This window comes from Drosophila gunungcola (assembly GCF_025200985.1).
Source record: "Drosophila gunungcola strain Sukarami chromosome 3L unlocalized genomic scaffold, Dgunungcola_SK_2 000003F, whole genome shotgun sequence".
Classification (NCBI taxonomy): Eukaryota; Metazoa; Arthropoda; class Insecta; order Diptera; family Drosophilidae; genus Drosophila; species Drosophila gunungcola.
The window spans coordinates 2,221,980-2,247,782 of record NW_026453179.1 but is presented as its reverse complement, the minus strand read 5'-3'; the positions used below and the strand labels follow the sequence as shown (position 1 = coordinate 2,247,782).

The window sequence follows — 25,803 nt, the reverse complement described above, 5'->3', positions numbered from 1 at the left end:
ACATATCGCAAATAAAATTCGATTTTCTTATTTAAAATTCACACGCATTCTAAGACTAAGCTACTGGGAATATATAAATATATATTGGTGTGTATATTGTAGTTGTTCGTATAGAATAGTGGATAAGTGGTAGAGCTATATGCCTGCATTATGCTATTGGAATACTTGTCGTGATGACCTCACAGAGCGGCTGTTGCAGCATATTCAATATGCCATATCCTTCCCTTTACATAATTGTGTAAATTATTGTAGCTAAGATTGGGATTGTTCTAAAGTGTGAACAGAATGTGATGAAAATAAGCGTTTCGTAACTTGTCATTTGGAATCGGTCGTCCCATGCGCTCATCGCTATAAGCGGATAAGTAGAGATCGCAGACCTAAGCTAAGCTTGAAGTTTATCTCAAAAACTAAAAAAATAACGTATAAAATCTCGCTCACACTTTGTGTTAAATTCATCGGATATAAATTGTATCTTCTCATTCTTCTTCTTCCCTTATTCCCTGCCTATTTCTGTTGATTTTGGTATTTAGTTGGTTGCAGTCGCGGGTTCCTCATCGAAGTTGGGATTGCTGAGGAATGGTATGGAGAAGTCCACCATGTTTGGGTAGACCAGAAACTTATTGACAGCCTCGCACAGTTTGCTCTCAATAACATTGGTCACAATGGACCAGTCGACGGACTTGTCGCCCACTTGGGGCTTGGTGGATATCCACAGGCGTGGCGGTCCGCGGAAGCTAACCCACACCCGATCGGAGGGCGGCGGTGGCACATTCAGCGTTCCACGGGCCACCAAACCCTTGAGATCTACGCGCAACGTGATATTCGCGTTCATGTTCTCCATGGCTCGCTGCACGTACGGCAGCTCGGTGGCGTATTGAAATAGATTGGAGGCGGCTATCCGATCGACAATCTTAAAGATGCGCCGCGCATTGCCGGGCGAGTTTTGAAAGAATCTGAAGAGGGAGATTTTGAAAGTTAAAGTGGTGCAATATATATAAAATCTCGAAGGTATGTCACGTAATCCGTGGCAAATCTATACAATATTGTCACAGAACTAAACTTAAATCTCGTTTGACCTTCCGCACTTGCGAAAGAAAAGCACTGTTAAATACTTGTTGGTCTTGGTTGATTTTGTTATTACAAAAAATAAAAGAATAATTTAAAAACATTGAAAATTGGTACGGAATTTTTTTCTAAAAAGCCATTATTATTCTTTTGCCAATAAGGAGAGAGAAAGGGGATTTTAAAAAGGAATTGCGCCAAAGTAAATTAATGAAGGTTTTCTTAAATATATATATCTTTCTATACTTACTCAGTTCCGGCCGGATTCTCTTGGGCGGTGCCCGGCGGTGGGCTCTCGGATTCAGTGGAGGAACCGCCCGAGCTCTCGGCATCGCTGTCGTAGATGACATTCTCCGAATTGGCATCCGAATTGCTGCGCAAATCTGGCGTTTGCTCTGGCGCCATTGAGGTGGTGGGCACCGATTCGGGGGCCATCGGTGACTTTGTCTTGCTGCGAATCCGCAGCAGATTCAGCTTGGTGGTCACTGTTATGTGAGCCAACCCCTCGTAGGTCACATCAGCGTCCACCCAAACTCCGCGCTCATCGAGCATCGGCTGGGAAACGCGATGACACAGCAGTGGGGACTGACCCAAGTAAATGTTAGTTATGATAACCTCCTCCATAAAGCTGGGCAGCTGTTAAATAATCAATCATTGTGTTGGTTATACCTACAGGTTCTCCGACTAACACCCACCTTAATAGAGTTTAGTTTCTTCTGCAAAACCTCTTTGAGTTTCTCGTGCAGCATGGCATCGTGTAGCCAGCTGTAAAGACAGCGGCCCAACAGGACATTCGCCCACACAATGCTGCCGGATGGACCCAGGAATAGCGACTGGTCAATGCCCTTCCACAGTTCATCTTCCTGGCGTTTGGCACGGCGAGACTGTAAGTAAGTTGGACATTAACATTAACATGCTTACTTAACTGATATCTCCAACATATTACTATTGTAATAAAACCATAAAACATACTTTTCTTTGGCGCCGATCAAGGGAGCAGTTTGTTCCGACGGAACTTCGGGTTACGGGAATTGTGCTCTGGCTGCAAGCCTTCTACCAAAAGCCAATTGAAAATGACAAATAATAATAAATCAAAACTAAAATGCTACAAATGAAAATGAAATGGGCTCTAACCACTTACCTGATACACGGCCATAAAACGGACATAGTCGGGTGGATTTCTGGCCACATTGGCACTCATGATCATGCCGTCGAAGTTCTCTTCTTTCGGCGTCTCACAAAGATCCTCTTCAGTCACATTCTCGAATTGCCCGTCGGGCGTTTGCTGATCCGGTTCATCATTTGCATTCCCCGTAGACATCTCATCTTCGGTCCGCCACTGCAAGTAGTTATCACTGATTAAAGACAGATTGTCTTGGGTTTTACTGGGGATTGCTGACCTTCACAGCGCCCATTCCCTTGCCCATTCCAGTGACCAGGTGCAAAGCTTGCCTAGCTGCGGCCGCCTGAAGATCAGTGTCCTCCACGAATCGTGCCATGGGCACTTGAAGATCTTGCTCGTGAACCAGGCCCTTACTGGCGGCTGTGAAGCGGCGATACCAGTCCTCCTTTTCCCGGTCACATCTCGAGAAGAGCAACAATCGCACCTCATCGCCGCAGGGCACACTGATGTCATTGAGCTCCTTGTCCGGATTCACAGTGTTTCGCAGCTGTTGTAACTGAGGATTAGGCAAAGTTGTTAAACATGTTTTCATATGTTGATTGGTTACAGCTTACATCTGCTTGCATCACCGTGGCTGCAAAGTCCACCGGCTTCTCCTCCTCTGCACCGGGCGGTGTCGCTCCCGATGAGGAGGCACCCTTCACCTCCTTCGCTTCCAGCTTCACCGTTTGCTCCGATTGGCTTTCCACGGAGCTTTGCTCTTCGGGCAGATCCTTGGTGCTCTTGATGATCAGCTGAATGGGATACTTGCGATTGAAGAAACTGCAAGTGTAATAGAAGATTATAAGTAACCTTAAAGGCAAGTGAAATATCAGAGGACTCACCGCTTGTTGGCCAAACCCAAGGGCAGCAGTTCGATGCGGCAGTCTCTGAGGTCGTAGGATCGATGGTCGGTGAACAGGATCTTGTGGCGATCGATGGGCGGCTCGTTCCACATGCGTCGCTTGGGTATCCTGGCATTGGTGCCCGACATCTTCAAGATGCATCCATCCAATCGCACATAGACCGCTCGTGTGAGGCTAAACGAGAACGTATTGGGATCGTAGCTGTTTATCTCGTTCATCCAGCCAGCATATGTCTTGATCGTCTTGTGCTCCTCCACTGCCGGTATCTCGCAAATGGGCATGACTTTGTAATTGGGAATGGCAAAGGCCACTCGCTCGGGGTGCGTGGTCAGCAGGAAGTCCTCGAGCAGCACTCGCAGATGACCGCCACAGCAGTCCATCACCGTGAAGAACAGAAGGGTGGCGAAGACACCTCGCAGGAAGTCGGGCACCGGTAGGATCATCAGCAGGAGCAAAAAGAAGGAGAGGAGAACGGGCAGGGCGAACACGGTGGAGCCCTGATGCTTCTCCCGCCACTGACTAACACTCAGCATGCTCAGGCTGGAGAGGAAGCTCTGCTTGCTCCGGGAGTCGCGCGGTGACTTCTGTGACTCCTTCTCAGTGTAAGAGCTGGCGAAGGCCAGGGCAGTACCTACCGGTGCCACGGGAAGCGTTAATGTGGGACGTGACTCGGCATCGGCTACCAAATCGGGCTCATCCTCCGCTCGCTTCTCGGCGGGTTCCTTCGACGCATCGCTCTGTGCCACTGTTGCGGGTATCATATCCTCGAGCACCTCCACGCCCGACTCCACCTCCACGTCCTTGCGGGCCAGCAGGATGCCCCGCTTCTTAACTTTGCCACTGACGATGGCAATCTCCGCCTGCTGACTGGTGGAGGGTTCACTGCCCGCCTCCACCACATTGCGACGGCGCAGGAAGCCAGTGCGCACCGTAGTGGGCGGGACTGCAGAACCAGAACCACTGGGACTGATGTCCTTCTTCATGGCGGCTGCCGCTTGGTGTTTGGCCTTCACCTTGGACCGGATGTGGGCCAGACCGCGACGCAGTCGGGATCGCTCCGACTGGCCGCCAGTTGCTGCCACGTCACCCAGGCTGCCCAAGCTCACGGTGTCGTGCTGCAGCAGTTCGGCCTCCACGTCCGAATCCGAGTTTTGTTTGTGCTCCTGATCAAGGGGAAGCTCCTCGCTAATGGACGTGTTCACGGTGAGGCACTCGGTGTCCGAGTCGGGATCGTTGCTCCAGCCAGTTGATGGTGGATCCGATACTATTATGGGTATGGCTGCCGTTGGTGGCAGTTTGGAGGACTTGATCTCCTCGATGGTTTGCGAAACCTTGCCCTTGATCAGCCGCCAGGTGCCACCGCCACTGCTGCTATCGCCAGCGGGGCCAGCTCCTCCCAAGGAGCCACCTCCTGCGCTGGCCGACGACAGTGCGGATATTAGACTGGGACCGCTGGAGGTGGGTGAGACACCTTCAATGCTGCCAGATCTGAAATTTAGAATTTGTATCGGTTAGTTTGTTATGGCTTTTGGTAGATTCCATTTTCTGTTACGTCACGTTTTGACTAAACAAACGAGGGAGAGGAAGTTAATCAAATCCCCAAAAAGTAGGCTACAAAATATCAGTGATTTAAAAAAAAAAATTTAAACAATAATCATTTAAAAAATCTTCAATATAAAAGTTTGTAATTAAATTATCTATTTTTGTTAATATATGAAATATAAAAAATTTAAATTAAGTAGATTATTGAATTTAATACAAATTAAAATAAATAAATAACTTCCCAAATAAGTATTACTTTTATTCAATTTAATTTAAGTCTAGTGTTTCTGATTTGACTATTTTTAAAAAGGAAACTATAAATTTAGGTAAGCTGGCACTATGTCTCTGTTTAGTTTGAAAAAATGTATAAAATCTTAACAGATTTAAATAGATAGGTAAACGTGATCGAGGGTAAATATAAGATTTAAGTGAGGGATTTTGTATAACACAAAATTGTGCTTAAACATTTTTTTACTGAAACCCACCACAACTAAAACTTGTAACCGCCATTGGCTATGCATTATTATAGAAAACGAAACTTAAAGCTTCTCAGCGCCTTCTTGCCCAAACAGTCTTAATAAGAAAAATAAAACAACTCGCATTTGTATTATTCCAGAAAAAGTATTTTTATTTATTTGAATGAAGATATATGTTTTTTTTGCCATTTACGTTTTATTTACTTGTTTCATAACCTGCATTTTTGCCTCAGTGACTGAGTGTGAGTGTGTGTGTGTGGGTTGTTGACTTGTGTTATTCCAATTTGGTTTTATCGAACACAAACGCCGATTATTGGATTTTCGTTCAGTGTAATGCTTGGGGCGCTTTAGAAAACGACTTTGGTTTTGAATATATTTTGTGTATAATATAATCCTATATGTATATTTCCCTCAATACAGGATTACATTTTTGTATTAAATTGTTTCATATTTGATTTGCTGGATTTAGGGTTTGGTTTTCTGTTTTTTTTTCATTATCCTTGTACGGTTTTCTTTGAAATATTGCATTGAAGTACTGCTGATATCTTGGTTTTCTGTTACAGTTTCAGTTTTTTGAGATTTTTTATTGAGGGAGAACTCCTTTGCGTATGTTTCTAATATACATATTTTAGTTTTGGTATTTCGTTATTGACTTTTATTTCTATTTATTTTATTTTAGTACATACGTTTAATCTATGGTTTGTTTTGGTTTTGGGTTTCGTAACATTTTTTAAACATTTTTTTTTTGTAATTTAGTTGAAAACGCTTCAACATCTGGAGCAAAAACACGCATGGAAATCGAAACTGTTTACAATAATTATACTAAATCAGTGTTTATCCCTTCAGATTGATTTTTCGGGCTTTAGAAAACTACAAATATTTTTATTGATTTTTGGTTTTTTCCAACTTTAATTTTGTAAAAATTAAAAAATTACGTTTATTGAAAATTACTATAAAATATGGAATATTTCGCTAGTTTCTTGTTTTCATACGCTTCATACAGATTACGGTCATATATATATTTATTTACTTGATTCACTATATAGTTTTATATCTGCCAACTGGTTTTTCGGTTTACTGTTTATATTATTTTTCAGTTTTCAGTTATATTTTCACTTGTATAATGCTAAAAAATTATATGCCTTTGCTTGGTTTTTTGTTTTTTTTTTTGTTTTTGAATATTTTGCTAAAAGGAATTCATTAGTAAGGGCGCTCAATTTCAGTTTATTTAAAGTCCTAAACATATATATATATGTATATATAGTATATATATATATATATATATATATATAAGTATAAGTATAGGCATATGTCACTCTGTAATTAGCGCACACGACAAAAAACAAATTAAAATGGAAGTGCGGGTGCCATACACCCGCTTTACAGGCTACAATTTCTCAGTATCAATTTGATGTTTTATAAAATTCATTAATTATGTTTAAAAGGTACCAAATGTTGTTTTTAATATTCTTTAATAACCTTGTCTTTTAATGATTTTATTCTATTTTTCACAACGATCTAAGCTTCGATCCAATTAGCGTAAAATTGAAATCGATTCACATCGTTTTAGATCTCGAAGGGTTGAGGTTGAGGCTAAAAAATTTTCTATTTAAAATGCGTTTGGTTTACTTTCTTTCGCTAGCTACAAAACCATACACTGTACAAAAATTGTGCTATGAAAATACTCAAAAAATAATCAAATTTTTCTCTGCACCCTATCAGTTAAGCGTTCAACCCGAAACGAGGAGTATTTTCAACCTTAGTTGCCAATTTTACTTTGAAGAGTTTTCTCTAGCAAAACCAAAATGCGACTTCAATTTGCATAATGCACTACGCAGGGCTTGACTTAAATGTATTTCTATATTTATATTGTTTCTTTTGTTAGCAATTATTTGAAGCATTTATCTGGGGTTTGTCAAAAATATTCACTTATTTAAGTTTGAATTGTACTACGTGTAAATTTCATATAATTATGCAATTGTTTTTATCCTTTTTTGGTTGGTATAAAAAACACATATTGACCAATTTGCTGTTTAGATGTTCAGTTAACATATTTAAGTTTGTAATAAGTTCGAATTTCAATACTTTCCTTTTCAGAGTCTTTCTTATCGTTTAATTATTTAATTGTATGTACTAACAGTTTTGTGTTTCGTATTATTTCGTTATATTTTTGTGGCTCAGCTAAGTTAAAAGTTTTATTTATTTACAATGTTATAAAAAGTACATACAAGTATATATAAAAATAAATAAAACACAATTTACGTTATGTCCGTTTATTAATTTCAAAAACTTTTTTTTCGTTTATTTTCTTTTTTTTTTATAAAGTGTATATATCAAATATTTTTTTTGTCATATTTTATTAAAAATATGTATATGTATAAAAAGAATAAACAAAGTATAAAAATGTCTCAACGGAGTTGATTTTTTTAAAACTACCAGGAAACTACTAGCAACTACAAAAGATACAAAAATATATTCAAGAACTAGGCATACAAATTTTCATTGTCATAATCGGTATAACAACAGGATCCATATAAAAATCAACATAAACATTTATCTATAACAAGATTCTCTATAAAACTAAAACTGTCGGTCCAACTTTAATCCATAATTTCCGCTCGGAAGTAGGATAAACCAAATGTCTTTGCCTAATTGATTTTGCTTATTGGAATAGTAAGGGAAACAAAATAAAACATAAAACAAAACGGATTGCTTAATGATATAAATATTATATAGCACGCTACACAAGATTTCAAATTCCTACACCACTAGCAGCAAAAACATTGAGCGGTTTGCCGTAAAGAGTTTTCATCTCTATCAACTTTTTGGTATAGTAAAATATTTGTTTGATAAGTTACTTTTTTTAGAGCACATTTAAAGTTTTTTTTTTAACAATTTTATCAAGTGTTTGTTAAACAGGTAAAGTATAAAGTATATGTTATATAAAAGTATAAAAATCTATAAAATATTAAATTTTACTACATTAAAAAACACCATCATTACGCACAGTTATCAATAGCCATTAACCGATTGCCGTTTACCGCTAACCGATTACCGATTACCGTTTCCGTTTCGTGTTTGCTTTGTAACAGATTTTGCCTTTTTAAAGACTAGCATTTAATTACTTTGAAAGTTTTCGAACAACGCGTTTGCTTACATATTTGCACAAATTGTTTAACACTACATAGAGCAGGCTGCTGTATATGATATAATATTTAATTGGGCTTGTTGGTTTTCGTTTTGTGTAGATTCTTTTGCTTTTAATACACATTATTTCGGTAAGTATTCAAAAATAAAAAATGGAAACGAAAACAAACAAACGCTTTGAGTCATCTAATTAATTTGTTTTGCAATTTAAAAAATATATCTGTAGTATATTTATGATACATATTTTCTTTAGTTCATTGTAATATAAAAATTCTAGAAAAATTGCTATAAACTTGTTTTTTATTCTTTGAAAGTGCCACGCGATCAACTTGAGTTACAACTTTGCATGACTTGAATTTCGTTTTGCTTTTTTGGTTGTCTTGTAAAGAAAGCGCGAGCAAAAATTTGCTAATAGATTTGACTATCGTTTAATAATATATCATAGAAGTCCAAAGCAACTTGGCCTTTCACGTTTTTGGATTATCAATTTGAATTAGATCTTTAGTACTTTTGTTGGTAGTATAGAAAAAATATCGTATTGTTTGCATGCACCTTAGCAAATTTTGTCACGTCCCTTAAATCGTATAATTTACAAAATAATTTTGCTCGCTTTTCTTTTTGATAATTTTCCATAAGTATTGCCCGAAGTCTAGATATTCAATTTGATTTTTTAGGATTCAGGGAGAGAACCAAACGCAAACTTCAAGCCGCGTTCGCATGTCAAAAAATGCATGCCAATTAGTTAAAAGTTGGGTGATCATTCGGGATCGGAAATATTTGACTACTTTGGTTATACGATTGCAATTATCTTGTATACTTTATGTTTGTACAGATACATATTTTTTATACTTGTTTATATATTTGGTATTGAATCGTTTACGAAATAGTATTGCACATAAGTTGTATATATTTAAATTTCCTTTAGATGTTTTAGCATTTCTATTTATCTTCGCGTTTTTGGTTTTTTTTATTTTTGTCTTCAGTTATTTGGACTAAACTAACTTCTGAATAATCATAAGAGTAATAAAAAAAGTTTATACAAAAAGTTTCTATATAAAAAGTTGTCTAATACAAGTATTCGAAGTGTTATAGATGTATGTCATATATAAAATTTTTCTGTTATATTACATATATATATTTGCATTAATATATACGTTCTTCTATATATTCGGGAGAAAAGCCCTCTGTCCCTTAGCTAGCAACATGCCATAAATTAAAAAACGAAAAGCAATTAATAAATAAATAAGGCAAAATAACACGTTTGCAGTGAAAAATACATAATACATAAACAAAATCATAATACTGAACACAAGCGAATTGACTTTCTCTAGTTTTTAATTATTAACATATATTTTTTTTATTATTTTATGTGATGCCAAATGGCAAAATGCAAACCAACTTTCAGTGTAAATGTCTTGTGTAATGTGTACGTACGTGTTTGTGTGAGAGTCGACTAGATTAAAATTAAAAATGAGCCGTCGATATTAGGAAAGGAAAACCTTTCGCAGAGTGTGTGTGGGCTTTAAACTAACTAATTAGGGTGATTTATCGCTTTAACTGGTTACCATTCGTAAGCAATACACAAGCCGAGGCATGTGAAAATCGTTGTAAAAGTCGCCTGTTGGCAAATATGGTTTATAAGTTTATCCAGTGTTTGGTTTAGGGTTCTGTATTAGCTTTGTACGATTTTCACATGCCATAATCATGTGTTGAAATATCAAGTAATATAAACGTTTTAAAATAGCAAGGAATATCAATGTGTTAAAATAGAAGGGAAAACAAGGAATCAATCGAATACATTTGGCAAAGAATATATTCGATTGTCCTTTATAATAGTATAGCAAGTGTTATAGGAAAAAAAAATTAGGGATTATCAATAGTGCTTTTTGTATATAGATATGATATGGTTAACTGATTTCTAAGTGAGACACCAATTGTGGCGTAAGAAACAGCACGCATAAAATTGTGTGACATTCTGCATATTGTCTTTTGCAAGTCTTTCGTAAGAATTTTATAGATTGATCTAATTAGTGAATAGGGTTAATGCAAAAGCCGATTTTTGATTTTGCCACTATTTAGGAACTTAAGGACAGCCCCTACCAACTCGAGCAAAAAACCTTCCGAGAGAGGGAGAGCAGCTCACTTATAATTTTGGACTAGCCTCGATTGGCATACAACATGGCTCCTAAGTTAACTAGGTCAAAACATTGTTTTATATCATCTAGGCGAAAAATTACATAAGCCTTTTGCGAGGATTTTGGCTGACTACGGAGGAAGTAAATATTCCTGCTTTTTTCTTTTTTTTTTTGGTGGTCTTTGTGAGATTAAATGGCATCTTCGGGATTCCCCTTAACGAACGTACAACAACAAAAAAAAATTGCTATAAAAAATAAAGTACAAAAAATACTGTGCAGGCATAGAATGAAAACAAAACTAAGATTTTGGTTAAACAAATAAGGGCCTAGGAGAAGCAAATCAAAAACTGATTGCCGAATAAATAACGTCTAAAACTATGTTGCTTTCTGAGGGCTTTCGTTTCACGTCTCTCGCCTCTGTAGACTGTAGACTCTGGCGGCTGTTTCAGGGACACCACCTTCATCCAGCCCCCGATGCATTGCACCGGGCCCTCTGGGCTTGGCCATTCCTATTCCCCTTCCCCTGGGGCAACTGTCTTTTGTTTGTGAGTGTATCCGTGGTGTGTTATCCGCGTGATGTGGTTTGGTTTGGTGTTCATGTCGTCTTCTCTCTAACGATAGATTACTAGACTCTCCGCCGTCGATCTGCCTCTGCGCCGGCGGCTGCAACTACTCCTGCAGCGGTTGCTGCTCCTGATCCTGCTCCTGTTCCTACTCCCGATTCCGATGCTTCCGTGATGATTCTGGGCACTGCCAGCGCTGCGTTTAACAACCGGTGTCGTTGCTCCCTCTGTTGGCGTCTCTCGTCGTGCAGCGCGGCCTACCAGCGCCGCCGTTAACACCAGCGAAAGGGCACCGCACGCGGCCGGTCGGCGCCCTCCTTGACCAGCGGCTTGTGGTATTCGCGTCCCGGCCGCGAATGGATGACGGCCCAGCAGTGCTCGCAGTAGTACTGCAAACAGGTGACGTTGGCGCAGAAGAAGGGGGCGAATTTGCCGCCACAGCGCTGACCCTCGCACTCGTCGCACATCTGATCGTCCAGCACGTAGGGCTTAACCTCCACCCGCTTGTCGATGTCGCCATGCTGCAGCTGCACAAACCTGGCCGAGATGGCCGCTATGTAGCTCTGCTGATTGGAGAAGGCAACGCGGCCAGCGCCCTTGGGATACTTCAGCTCCGGATCGGTGTCAATCCCAGCATAGCAGACTCCGCCGTACAGCCTGTCCATGATCATGGCCAACTCGAATGCCTTCAGCGGCCGTGGCACTCCGCCCACGAAGACCGTCTTGCGCGGATCCAGCGACATGGTGGCGTCCAGCACATAGTCCGCATCGGCCAAGCGCCACGGACGAATCTGCACCGCCTTGTCCTTGATCGTCGGCGACGAGACGCACAGATATAGCTTGTCCTCATCCGTGATGCACGAGTCGATCAGCTGCTGCACACTGCTCTCGTCCTGAAACAGCAGAAAGGCATAGCCCTTGGGCGGAAAGTACGACTTGGACTCGGCCTTGTGTGGCCAATCGACGACCAGAGGCCCAAAGCGGCGGAACGAGGTGGTGATCTCGTCCTCATCGATGTCCGGTGGCAGGCCGCCAACGAATACCTTCCGGGAGAAGCGGGCCGTGCCGTCGCCCACATTGCCTCCATTGCCTCCCTGGATGGGAGAGTGCGGCGAGTGGGGTGACAGACGCGATGGCGAGCCCATCTTGAGGGCGTTCAGGTAGACAGACGGATCGTTGCCGCTGGCCGCAATAGCCATGGCATCCGCTTCGCTCAGATGCTTGGGCCCGCCCATCACGCGCATCCTGTCCTGCATCAGGGCCATGCTGTTGCCGCCGTCGCCACCTCCATTGCCACCGCCTCCATTTCCACCGCCCAGCGACATGCCGCGCATGTAATCGCTCAGCGAGTTGTCCATGCCGCCGTGGTGCATCTGCCCGTTGGCCGACATCATGTTGCCATAGTTGTTGCCCATATAGGGAGCATCTCCGCCGCCGCTCGCTCCGGCCGATATCATGCCACCAGACCCGCCACCGCCAGCACCGTTTCCAATCGACAGAGTGGGTATGTTCATGTGCCCACCACTGCCCAGGCCATCCATGTGCGGATTGCCATAAAGGGCCGTTGGCGAATTGCCCTTGATGGGGAAGGATATGCTGCGACGGTACTTGGGCGAAACACCCGACATCTGGGGGGGAATGGGCGAGATTCCGCCGCTGCTGCAGCCCGCCTGGGAGCCGTTGTACGGCGATCCCCCGCCTCCTCCTCCACCGCCTCCGCCCGGCGACGAGGGGCTATGCGATCCTCCGCCTTCCCGGTGCTGATGCTGCTGATGGTGATGATGGTGCAGGACACTCAGATTCGGCGACAGTTGCTGCTGGTGTTGCTGTTGCAGTTGCTGATGTTGCTGCAGCTGCTGCTGCTGCTGAAGCTGCTGCTGCTGCTGGTGGAGCTGGGGCGGCTTGTTGAGATTGAGATTCGGCAGGCCGCCGCAACTGCAGGAAGAAGGGACAACAAGATGAAGAGGCTTTTACAACATTGTCAATTTTTAGTGGATGATTTTTGGTTTGATATTTGTGATTCTGTATATACTTTTTGCATTATGAAAAAGGAGCAATTTGTTCAAGGATTTGCTTCGGATTCGGTTATATTTTATATACCATAATGCAATTAGTTTTGTGTTTGCTTAACCCATTGCCGCCCGGCGTTCAAAAATGAAAAGGTATTGCAAACAAAACATTTAATAACTGATAAAGTATTGCGGGATTTATGAAGTCGTCGGTAAAAACTTACAAAAAATTAACTATTTTTTTAAACATCATCACAGACACTCACATTCACACACAAAAATTTTGAGATACCGTCTGAACGAAGTGTGAACTAGAACTGATTTTATTTGTCTTGACGACAGTAAGGCAATACTACATTGATCAGCAAACCTACTTCGTTTTTACTAAATTCGGATTTCGAAACTATTTTGGTCACTCGAAAAAATTAACTGAATTTTCTAAAGATTTTAGCAAAGAAAAATACAAATAAATTTTTTTTGTATAAATCAAAATTATCTTTTGCGTAATTTTTAAATATATCACTGTGGAAAAAAAAATCCGAAAAACATTTTTATACCCATTTCATTATTAATTTCTAATATTATTAGCTTTCCTAAATTCCTAAACCAACCGAACTAGCTAGATCTATGAATATCTTAAATTGCTCCTTTTTAATATATAATTATGCTCGACGTTGCTTTGGTATTATTGGTTATATATCATTTTCTCGACATTTGTTGTTGTTGCTGGCGGTTGTGGTGTAGGATTGCTGTTGCTGTGGTAAATGGTGTGGGTGGTAATTTGGTGGTGGTGGTGGTGGTGGTACGAGTATTGTTTTTGGTGGTTTTTTGTGGTGGCTTTGTTCTTTTGGCGACACATCCAATCAAAATGAAAATTTTAAGTTACACTGGCGCTTTGTGGGTTTATTTTTGTTTGGCGAAGGTTTAGCTTTTTTCGTTTTTGGAAGAGGCGCAGTTATATAGGCACAGCAGTTGAGTATATTTTTGGATTAGTTAGTTCGGTTTTTAAGCACTGTGCCCGCAAGGGATCAAGAGCTTTTTTTTTCCTTTATTTATTTATTTTTTTATCATTTTTTGGTACGAAAGGGAAATCCAACACTTTCTTTTGCACAACAAAATTTTCGAGGCAGCAAAAAATTAGCCCAGAATAAGAAACGTAAACCGAAAAAACGGAATATTCTTCTAAGGAAAAACAACAACCAAAAAAATATCGCGCGGCACAGTGGGCGGCAAGGGGTTAATACGAGTACAAGTACACATGTATGCTAATAGAAAACTAAACTAGTTCAAATGTGTATCAATTCGTTACGTTTATGTTTGTTGTTATTGTTGTTGCTGCCGCTGCCGCTGCTGCTGCTGTTGGCCAATATTTGTGTATGTGAGTGTAGTTGCTTTGACACGTTCATGCTAATTGATTGGACCAAATGCAGTGCATGCCCAACTGTAAGGCCGGCCACCGAGACATGAAATTGCATGGAAATTTTTAATTTAAAACGTCGCCGACTAGACAACTTACGTTGCCAGGGGACAGGAGTGTCTTGGGGGGAAGGGGTGATGGGGTTGGTAAAATGCAGGTGGGTGGTTTAAGGAGGCCTTTACAGCTCGATGTTGCTGCTGTGGCTTGATATAGCTGCTGTGACTTCATGATGTTGCTGCTGTTGCAAATGATGCTGCTGATGCTGCTGCTGATGCTGCTGCTGATGATGATGAAATGTGTGTATAACAAGCGTGTTGAAACGTGTACAAGTGTAAATAGATAAAAAGACAGCAACAACATAGGTTCGGTGGGTGGTTAGGTGGGTTGGTGGCTTGGTGGGTTGTTAACTGGGGGTGGTGACAGTCTGAAAGCAAGTGATAAGGACACGCGTAACAAGAGCAACGGAAAGGCAACGACAACTACCCAGTCAGTGTTGAAAAATGCAATTATAAAATGCAATTAGCTCTCGGAAACTTAATTAAAAAGGCAACGGAAATGAATACAGAGTGCTGCGCAAACGAGGCGACACAAAATAGTCAAGACTGATTGACGTCCAAATTAAAAATCGGTCAGCAAACGCTCTTAAAGACCCCATATATGTATGTATATGGTTGCGTATTTGCATACGATATCAGCTCACGAAAATCAATAAAGCGAATCAGGCGCAGTGACGTCAACGGGAGGAGGTGGTAAACGTGGCAGCAGCAGCAGCAATAGCTTCTCAGGTAGCAAAATCCCAGCTAGACGACTTGCTTTTTAATATTTAAATCGAGAGAAGTGAGGAAAAAAGCCGCAAATGAAATAGAGAGCAGACAAAAACAAAACTCGAGCGGAACGTGGCTCGGTGACGTTGATGTCCCGTTGACGACAAAGCCACCCACCACCCAGCAACCCTTCCACATACCCACCGCCCATTTGGCCAGACGGGGCGGCACTTGAGCTGAAAGTTACAGACGGGCATAGGCTACAACGACTGTACATACATATATATACCTTGCACGTAGCATGGCAGCATAAACAAAGCACCCACCACCTCCGCTGCTGATTCAGATCCTTTAGCTAGTGCACTCCACAGATGCTCCAAACAACAACAACCAATGCAGTTGGCGACACAAGCAACAAAAGCGTAGACCGTCGGCCGGGGCAAGTTTACGGCCATTGGCAGGCGGCTGCAGTCGTGAGTGCATTAAAAATGCACAAGTGGCGCAGGATATATGTACGTTTACAAATATGTATGTGCATATACAAAATCAAAGTCACAAAACTGCAGCGAAGTAATTTTTTGTAGGGTCAACGGTGAACGAACCCGGGGCCAAAAAAAAATGGAACTTTAATTTGTGCAACACTGTGAAACCGGGGTTAAACTCTTAAGACCAAAATAAAAAAGTCCAGAGTTTCACAATTCCCCCTAAAAGTTATCTTTGTAAATAAATTAATATTATTTCAATTGAATTATTTTAAAATCATAATTGGCGCCTATAAAAAAGAACACGTGATCTCAAAATTATATTGCTTTCCTATCAATACAACCAAAATTGGTCCCAATAGAATTAAAGGAACCACTCATAAAATGCTGTAAAGTTTGATTACAGCAGAAATCAGAATTTTATCAAGAATTTATGGGAACTACAATGGGGAAAAAAAAGTTCCCCGGGGAAGCGCCTTGCAAAACAATTCAAGCTCGGCTTTTAAGGCGAACATAAAGCGCAGTAATAGTCACTATACAAATGGGTTTAATGCATGCATTTCCGATGGGTTGTGTGGGTCTAACTATGCTTATTTTGTATGTGGGGTATGTATTAACTGGCATGACGCATATGTAGCAACAACAACAACAACAATTATGTTACGGCGGTGTTTCAACTACACACTTGTACTCTTAGTGTACACACACAAACACACATCATTCCCCCCCCCTCCCAGGAAAACGTGTTTAGATTTACGTTACGAGTAATTCGATTTTGGCACTCACCTTTTTCGATTAAAGAAGCCACCACCTTGCAGGAAATTATTGCGCAAAGTTACTTCGTCGTTCTGTGATCATCGTTTTCATGTTCATCATCATTATAGTTTTGTGGTCGTCGTCGTCGTCGTCATTGGCAGAGATGAAACGAAAAGAACATTTTGCAAGAGTGAGTAATAGTGCCAAATGGATTTTGCAATCGACTGCGGCACATCTGTTGCAAACTTTGGCAAAGTATTCTGTGTGTGCAGCAATGGTCACATACTTATGCCGCCCCGATCCACCGAAATAGCCACAATTTGAATGACAAACACCACACACGCGACGATGGTCGCTGGCAGCCCAACGAATAATGAATCGGAATCTTAAATCGGGCTGCTAAAAAGTGAAACTGCACGGAAATCAAAAGATAAGTGCTCCACTAATTTGGCCAGGCGAATTTGCTAATTGGCAACTGACCGACCCACCGACGATCAGTGAGCGAATGCGGCGCGTTCTGTACAATTTATGTTTAATTGCGACAAAGTTGGACTCGCGACGAATGAAAATGAATCATAATTTCTGGTGGCCTTTTTCGATAAAAGATAAGGGGCAGGGAGGCGAACGGAACGGAAAGTAAACAAAGTATCGGGTTCACTGCCAAACGCATTAGATTAGGCACATCCAATTCCACTGTTGGGCTGTGTACGACAAGAAAATGGGCTAAAAAAACATTATCTTAATGGAAATTACAAACTTTATCAAATTACAAATTTAATTGGGCCACAACATTTTTGACTTTTAATAAATCTTTTATCCAATTAAAACAAAAATCTATAACTATAACCTAACACACAATTTTGCTAATAAAATTTTTAAAAAATTAACTTTTAGTCGAAAAAAGTTTCCTAACTATTTGTCTATTTAATTGCGGTTTGTTGCTCATTCAGGGGACTACTTTATTGAAATTCATATAGTAATGTAAATACTTTTTCATATTATCTTAGTCACAACTATATTTTTTTTCTTATTTGTAAATACGTATGACAATTTAAATTTTTGTAAAAATGTTGGTCGTAACTAATTTGCAAAATAATTATGACTTGACCAAAACATGTAAGTATGGGTTGTAGCTTGTATTTTAGGTTCTAAATATATTTTAAAATTTGAATTTATTTATTATTTAGGTACTTACGCCGAAGAGGGACGCGGATCCGCCCTGCATCTGTGGCTGCGAGGGACTGCTGGAGAGGGAGTCGCAGGCACCCACAACCAAGCCGGTGTTGAGTCCCAGGCCGTTGTTCTTCATCCCGAGAAGGTTCGAGGTGGGCGAGGCATCGCCCCCGTTCCCGCCACTCGCTCCTCCACTGGGACTGTGCTTGCTGTGATGGAAGGACTGCAGGATGTCGTCCAGGGACTCCTCGTTGGCGTTAAATCGGACTGTGATCGGGGTACTGCTGCTCAGGCCAGGCGGAGATTTTGGGGCACCTGTGAGGATGCCGCCAGCCGCATTATTTCCCGACGATGTGGGCGATGTGGCTGCAGATGCGGAAGCAGATGTCGAGCCGGACAGGTTGCTGTTGCTGCCGCTGGCACTGCTGGTGGCACTGTTGCCTGTTTAATGAAAAATACGGGTTAACAGCCAATAGCAATTAATTCGAGGAGATATTTCTTCAATATTTATAACATTAGGATGTATAGTATATTATATAGTATTTTCAAAAAAAAATTGGTCCTTAAAATTGCAAAGTTTTCAACAAAAATGTACATTTTACGAAATTAATAGATTAGAGAACGTTAGCATTTGTCTTATATTATGAATGCCACAGAGGAGTTTTCACTGTTCCACTTGAGTAAGTAGAGACTTCGGTGACACCCACATATGATTCCAAGTGTGGACACTTACCCTTTGGTAACTTGAGCGAGTCCATGGTGCCCGCACCAACGCTTTCTACGGCTGCAATTGGGCGGCTCCGCTGCGCCTCAGTTCCGCTGCTGCCCTAGATGCCCTGCTGCTCGGGAAAATGGGGAAAACGGAGCACGTGGAAATCGGAATCGTGGTGGAGTCGCGAACGCAATTCGAGTGTCCAAAACATCAATCAGCGGCACATGAAACGATAGTGAAAGAGAAAGGCGAAATATTAGATGGGTATATAGCTGGCCAGACGGCAGGCGATATGTTGATCATATTTTGGCCTGAACACTTGCTGTTTTCGAAATGTCAACGTCATGCGTTTGAGTGAAACGAGCCCCCCTTACCCACCCTCTTTTTGCCCCCTTAACGCCTCCTGCTATCGCAGCACTAGACCCGCACGTAATTGCGTTTAAAAATAAATAAATCGTACGGGGAAAAGCGAAAAAGCAACAGTGGCAGCAACAACAAAGCAGCAACGGCAATAGCTATTTGACATTAATTTTTATTTTCCTATTTTTAAAACCCTTAATACATTTTTGCCGCTGACCGTTTGGCCGATTGTCGCCAGCTCATCGGAAAATCATTTCAACAAAAATGTATTTTTTCCGAAAGTGTTCAAATTATATGTTCGTAGTAAAGTTTAGTGCGAATTTTATCTTTACAAATTAAGTTTAATTCCGCATTAAAAACAACTACAATCATTTTGGAGGTCAATAGACAAAAATGTTTAGTGTATAAAATAAAATTTAATGAGAGCCTTTGATATTTGAAAAGATAAATTTATCTACATAAAAAATAAACAAAAATATCATAATGCCATAAATAAAGTTTTATTAAATGTTAATATTATATACTTATTTTTTAACGAAACAGTTGTATGTAATGAAAAAATACAATTAGAAATCCACCAATTTTTTCCCCCTAACTGGACGAACTAAGCTGGATTTCAAAATCGAATTTATCGTTAAGTACCTGAGTTTACAGAGGGCTTTGGTAATTGCGTTTCTATGTGACAGAGCTATTTTAATGGCCAACAAAAACTCGCTATCTATTCACATTCGCCTTATATCGGGCTAACAACGAAAAGGCCATGATAAAATGGGCCAAAGAATGTGCAATGCGTGTTGTGGGAACGACAATAACATCAAAAAAAAACGCAATAGAACCGAACAGCAATCAATCATATTATTGATAAAAAGCAACTTGGCAAGCGACAGCCCAAAAATAACAAACAAACAAGTGCTATTCTAAACTTTTCCTTTTTGTATTTTGTGCATGAGTAATAAATGTGTGTAGATATGGCCTGATAATGGGGTAGCGAGTTCTAAATTTGTAGCGTTATTCAAGTGAAAACCCGAATGATGGGGGATTACAATTGATCGCTTTTCCAATTACAAAAGCCACCCCCGGGGGCAAACGTTTTTTCAAAACCCGCTGTTCCCGATGTCGGTCAAATATGCTTCCCATTTTGCATAACATATAATATATACAGCATATATACAAACACCGAAAGAAATAGGTTGAGAAATACTTTCAGGTTTTTTTTTACTATTTTAAAATATAATAATTCAAAATTCAGTCTTACTATCAAGAATTTATTTTAGAAGTTTTAAATCATTTTGCTTTAAAAAATTTAAAAATAAAAATTAATTTAATAATTCACCGTAATATTTAAGATATACTTTTAATTATCAACAGTTGGCTAATATCATCAAAATATTTTTTGCTCAAGCTCTTTGGTGTAATTTTCGCTACGAGAATTTTCCTCTGTGTGCTGAAATATCCAATTTCTAAAGCTTTTCGTCCGTCCCTGGACACGCACTTCATTTTGGGCTGAGCGACCGGAAAACGTCTATTGTTCGGAAAAAAGGGGAAGGCTAGTGGGCAGGGGCTCTTAATTAGTTAAATGCGGAGAGACAACGAAATCGCTGTGCCAATGAAATGGCTCACTCGGGCATGAAAACCGACCGCAGGTGCCCCACACTTTTCCAGTTTTAACGGCCCTGCCAAAAGGAAAATAAAACAGGCATAATCAATACATAATTTTGCCCTACAAACGAGACGAGAGCGACCCCCAAAAAATAGCCGAAGAAGAAACGACGACGACGCACAGCAATAACAACAACAAAGACAGTAACACCCCCACGGTGCCCCACACACACACACACACACACACTCTTTGAAACCCTCACTCACACACGCACACTTGAAAAGTAAACAAGTGTAATGTGCCGCCAAAAGCACAGACTGCTTGGCTCAGCTTCAAGAGAGCGATGGACTAGGGATGGGGGCATAGTCAGGGTACTTTTGGTTTACATTCTTGTCACGAGAAGCACAGAAATGTAAATACCGAAAGGATAACAATAAGCTCTTTATAAATTGTAAAATTTAAATTATTTTTAAGTGCTGAGTCCTAATATTAACACTATTAAAATTTTGCCAAAAATGGTAAACCTTAGTTTGTTTTTTTTTTCTTCGGATCTATAAATTAGCTTTTTTTAATTAACTGAACTTAGTTTCATTAAAAACAAATTGACCTGAAGTAGAGATCAAATTAAAGACTATCCTTGATTATTTATTGAGCCATTCGTTTGCAATCTGATTAACTTATATAATTTTGTACAATAAAGTAACGTGTTCGATAAACTATTTGGGTACTTCAAGCAGTATAATTTATTATATTAACTTTCTCCACTTGTAATTTAATTTTATTCCATTAGTTTTTATCCTGACTCCTGAATATATTTTTATATTAATTATTATATACAGACTCACTACAATTTACCTTTATTGGGCTTTAAAAGGTTCTTAATTTAAATTTCGAAAGGAAACCAGTTCTTAATGTATTTTCGAGATTTAGGTAAGAGAACTAAAGTTTGGTGGTAATGCTTTAAAGTGTGTGAAAGAAACCCATTAAAAACCTACCCCTGAATACGGCCGAGTGTTAATTTAAGATCCAGCTATTATACCTGCCACCCCCAAAAATCGAAAACTTTATTTACCGACTCAGACGCTCGAAAACTAAAAAAAGGTGAAGAGCTGCTCATCTCTAGCTGAGTTGCAGTTGTATCTTTATCTTTTTCTGTATCTACAAGCGTGTGGGCAAACAAATTTGGTTGAAAAACTCTTGGCAAATGAAGTTTGTTTTTGTTTGTCATGCTGCTGTTTTTTTTTTGCTAACCCACCTCCATGCTTTTATGCTTTGTGTGCACTTCTATTATCACGTCTGCAATTAGAGCCAAAGTAACTGGGCCAAGTTGCAGCTTTCAGCCAGCTTTTCTCGCGCTTGCTTCACGGGGTTGGAGATTTTTTAGGGGTTTATTGCGGCGTTTGCTTTGCTCCACCGATTCGTTGCCGTATTTGCCAGTTGCCCCAGTTCCAATTGGTTACGTACACACTCTGGCACACTCACACGCACACGCAATACACACGGACTAACGGTAGATAATGCCAGCCCTGGATGAAAACTGGGGCAAATAAGTCAGAATTTAAAATAGGATTTTTGACAGGTGCACTAAAAAGCGGAAAACTAACCTTTTGCAGCGTTTTTTCTGCTTTTCAAATGCCGAGAGCAGGCGCACGAAGGTGGAAACACGACGAAAACTTTCAGGTGCAAGTTTTTCACTGCGCCAGTGTGAGTGTTACATTTCCGGGGGTGCACACACACACACACATACGCACAGCCTGTGACGTACGAAAATTCCGTTGCACTCGAATCTATCCTCCGGATTAACGGTAGCTCTCGTATACACAGCACTAATACACCATTCCCACTGGTAATTTGGTTAGAAAACAAATTAACTATTTACACAAAACACTTTTCAGATGAATTTATATTCCAATTTGGTAAGAGGGCCCTCGCGTGTTTTTTCTTTCCCTGATTTTCCCGAGCTGCGGTCCGTTCCGCTCGTCAGCAACGACTGTGATACTAAAAGTTTTTACTGCTGCCCGCTTTTCCGCGAAGCTGCCAATCGCCTACTTTTCCCGACGACGCACGACGAAAAATCAATCATTCTCGCTTGTTTTGCTTTCGTGCGGTGTTTCGTGCTGTGCTTTCGCCCTCCCCCCTTTTCCAACCCCTTACAACAACAGCTGCTTTGGACCTGCAGTGGCGACGGCGCAGTGTGGCCATGTAACCCTGGGCAATCGATATATCGATAACTTTACATGTTACTCGTAATTAACCAGGAAAATAAATAATGCCCCCAAATTTTGTAACAATTAAGTTAAGCACTGCAATTAAACGCAATTAAAAATGGCAAGGCATTACATAAAGCGATTTGTTATCTGGCAACACCACAGCTGTTTTCTTGAAAGGGAAACAACAACAATGGATGGTTGAAAAACAAACGAATTACATAAATCTGCATTACTTACAATAACACCACAGAGCCAATGATCCAATTGAATATTTGTTTATCAGCGCGTTCTTTTGGCACCTTCCCTCACACACACCACGCTCGCACACACACACGGACACACGCGCTGCGAATTTGTTATTGTCTTTTGTTTGTCCCCTTGGCGATGCGTTTTCGTACTCTTGCAAATTTCAAAGAATTACACAAAAACACTGTTTTAGAAAAACTGAACACTCAAAATATACGCGCCCGCAGTGTCTCGCTTTTGTTTTATTTTACAAAACTATGTTCATTTTTTTTTGTTATTTTTATGTGTGTGAAGTTTTCTACAAATTTTTCTACTGAGAGAACGAAAGCTAATCAGACAAGCACACGGACGAGACTCAGAATTTCATCGCCTGCTGAACGGTGGAGCTTATTATTAGTCATGTGTATCGACTGGTGTTTGCCTTTTACTAGTGGTTATACTTAAAATGGCTTTTATTCTTTTGTCAAGAACGAAATGAGCTGTCTTGCCCTTGCATTATTCCCATAATTCTTTATTTGAGAAGATTATTTTATTTAATTAAACCGTTTGGCTGTTTAAAATGATAATTTTATTAAAGTTCTAAGCTTACTAATACGCTGGAAAATACCCTACAACGATACATAGGCAGCAAACTTATCGATGGACCACTATCAGCTGATTTGACAGTGTTGGGCAGCTTTGGCAGAAAAAGAGCGGCTTTTTTAAAAAAGCTATATACATATATATTCGTATATACAAATATCTGGGGATATGTTGGTATATGTTTGTTTACCTCTTTTAAAACGTCGTTTCTTTTCTTTGACTTATAAATATGTATATACACTCAAAACTGTGCTTGGGTAAATCCCAAGTGTTTTTTATAGGTTGTCTCCATTTTTATGGTTGGACAATTTGAATAGATACACTAAGGAATGGAAAAAAACTTTGGTAATTAAGCAAATTAAAGTTGACCATACCTTTTGTATTCCATTATTAAATGGTTAAAAATTTAAGCATTAAGCAGTTTATTTTTCATTACATTGTTTTCCAATTTGTACATTAAAAAACATGTAAATTAATCCCAAACCTTAATAAGCTAGTATTGTTTAAGGCAGTTATTAAACCTTTTTCCATATTATTAAACAACTGAAAAGGCAACTGTAAGCTAAACAATACAAATTTTGTTTTATGGTTTTAATGTTTGAATTTAAGTTTACCTGTTTGTAATTTTTCACGGTGCGCTATAAACAAAGAAAGCCCCGACCGGTTCTTGATAAGCTTCTCGGATTCTCAAGCACGACTTGTCAGACCGCTCATCACAGTTTCAATCGTTATTCCCACGATGGCGGATGCATCGCGTTTTGCGGCCTGGAGCTGCTGTCTCCACCTGCTGCTCCTCCTTCTCCTCAATGTCGGAATTCGGGGATACGAGGTGACAAAGGCCAGGATCGAGGTGTTCTACCCCAAGGGATTCGAGGTTTCGATTCCCGACGAGGAGGGCATCAGTCTGTTTGCCTTTCATGGCAAACTGAACGAGGAGATGGAGGGTCTGGAGGCAGGCACCTGGGCACGGGACATCGTCAAGGCTAAGAACGGCCGCTGGACTTTCAGAGATCGTACTACGGCACTGAAACCCGGCGACACCCTCTACTACTGGACGTACGTTATCTACAACGGACTGGGCTATCGCGAAGACGACGGGTCGTATGTGGTCAATGCGTACAGTAGTAATAACACCTCGGCGAACACTCCACGTCCTCCTGTCGTGCCTGTTGTCACCACGCCATGGAGTCCATCTGCCGATCCGGATATTGACATTAGAGTGGGTTGCACCACCCCCCAAACAGAGGTCAATGGAGCACCCACACGCTGTGCCGGGCAACTGGTCTTCGTGGATGAGTTTAACGCTGCCAAGTTGGATCCTGGTAAATGGAAGGCAGAGCGCCGGTTTTCCGGCCAGCCCGACTACGAATTTAATGTTTATGTGGACGATGCGCCGGACACCTTGTGCTTGACCAATGGTCACGTCGCTCTGTCTACGAATACGATGCGGAAGCACTTCCACAAGGGATCAGATGCCAGTTTGGATTTGGGGGAGAAGTGCACTGGCGTGGCTAATACCCATGATTGCGTTAGGAATGGCAGGACCATGAACGATGGCCTTCCACCAATGGTCACCGCCCAGTTCTCCTCCAAGGATTTCTCCTTCAAGTACGGCCGCGTGGAGGTGCGTGCTAAGATGCCGCGAGCACAGTGGGTGACCCCGCAAATCTGGCTGCAACCCAAACACCATAGGTACGGAGTGGATGACTACCGGTCAGGACAATTAAGGATTGCCTACACACGACCGAATGGAGCTAACCTAGATCTCTATGCCGCTGCCGTTCTTTTCGCAGACGAACCACTGCGATCGGTCAAAAATTGCCTGAAACCGGGCACTGGTGATAATTCCGAGGACTGGAGCGATAGCTTCCACAATTATACCCTCGAATGGACTCCACGGGAACTTCGTTGGCTGGTCGACGGCAAGGAGTGGTGTGTCCAAGGAAGTGATAAGGGAGCTTTTAGTGAGACAACCGCCGCCGGAAAACGATTGCCCCAGTCCCAGAAACTGGAGGAGGGCTCTGGACTGGCGCCCTTCGATCAGGAGTTCTACCTTACCTTTGGCCTCAGCGTGGGTGGATTCAACGAGTACCAACACGTGGTTAAGCCCTGGAATGAGAGGGCACCGCAGGCACAAAAGGCCTTTTGGAAGGATGTCAAGAAAAATCGGGACCACTGGCTGGATGAGGGGCACATGAAGATCGACTACGTCAAGGTGTACTCTTTGTAATCCTCTTGGTCGAACAAGGTGCTTATCACAGAATTTACAAATAAATCAAAATAAATTTGTAATATTTTTATTACATTTGCATTAATTTATTATATCTAAGGGGGGTTTGGCTCTTTCTTGAGATTTTTTTAGCTTAAACACAAGCTTATTAAATAATATTGCTATTATCTTTTCTAATTTTTTATAATTTTATATTATTCCTTTATGCAATTTAAACTTTACGGTTTCCAAAAACGTGAATTTGAGCACCAGTCAAACTTTTCACTTTGTTTAAATCCTTAGTGTTTAGCTTAGGGAAGACAAGCTTTG

At 40.9% G+C, this 25,803-nt stretch overlaps 2 protein-coding genes across 10 annotated transcripts; one reads left to right on the top strand and one right to left on the bottom strand.

Annotated features, from left to right (window-relative positions):
* Positions 1–363: 363 nt before the first annotated feature.
* LOC128258744 (translational regulator orb2) lies at positions 364–23,316 on the bottom strand. Of its 9 annotated transcripts, none has more exons than XM_052990600.1 (12): positions 22,674–23,311; positions 18,288–18,390; positions 17,577–17,995; positions 16,412–16,473; positions 3,070–4,578; positions 2,800–3,007; positions 2,463–2,741; positions 2,204–2,401; positions 2,035–2,115; positions 1,758–1,946; positions 1,313–1,698; positions 364–953 (listed from the first exon to the last, which is right to left on the bottom strand). In XM_052990600.1, exons 2-12 carry the CDS (start codon positions 18,310–18,312, stop codon positions 527–529), a joined length of 3,783 nt encoding a protein of 1,260 aa, XP_052846560.1. In that variant the 5' UTR covers positions 18,313–18,390; positions 22,674–23,311; the 3' UTR covers positions 364–526. The 9 variants fall into 9 exon arrangements, with proteins under 9 accessions (XP_052846560.1, XP_052846559.1, XP_052846562.1 ...); XM_052990599.1 differs by having other exon boundaries at positions 18,288–18,393; positions 22,674–23,310; XM_052990602.1 differs by lacking the exon at positions 22,674–23,311 and adding an exon at positions 21,831–22,560 and having other exon boundaries at positions 18,288–18,393.
* A 643-nt stretch (positions 23,317–23,959) lies between these two features.
* Positions 23,960–25,564, top strand: LOC128258751 (gram-negative bacteria-binding protein 3). The gene has a single exon (XM_052990617.1). It carries the CDS (start codon positions 24,004–24,006, stop codon positions 25,492–25,494), a length of 1,491 nt encoding a protein of 496 aa, XP_052846577.1. The 5' UTR covers positions 23,960–24,003; the 3' UTR covers positions 25,495–25,564.
* Positions 25,565–25,803: the final 239 nt, after the last annotated feature.

What these genes read in the sequence shown, in the direction of transcription:
- LOC128258744 (XM_052990600.1), bottom strand. Translation starts at nt 18,312, where the DNA reads ATGGACTCGCTCAAGTTACCAAAGG. An exon ending in GATCCGCGTCCCTCTTCGGC is followed by an intron (nt 16,474 to 17,576) that starts GTAAGTACCTAA and finishes CGATGATCACAG; the next exon opens with AACGACGAAGTAACTTTGCG. An exon ending in CCACGGTGATGCAAGCAGAT is followed by an intron (nt 2,742 to 2,799) that starts GTAAGCTGTAAC and finishes CCTAATCCTCAG; the next exon opens with TTACAACAGCTGCGAAACAC.
- LOC128258751 (XM_052990617.1), top strand. Translation starts at nt 24,004, where the DNA reads ATGGCGGATGCATCGCGTTTTGCGGCCTGGAGCTGCTGTCTCCACCTG.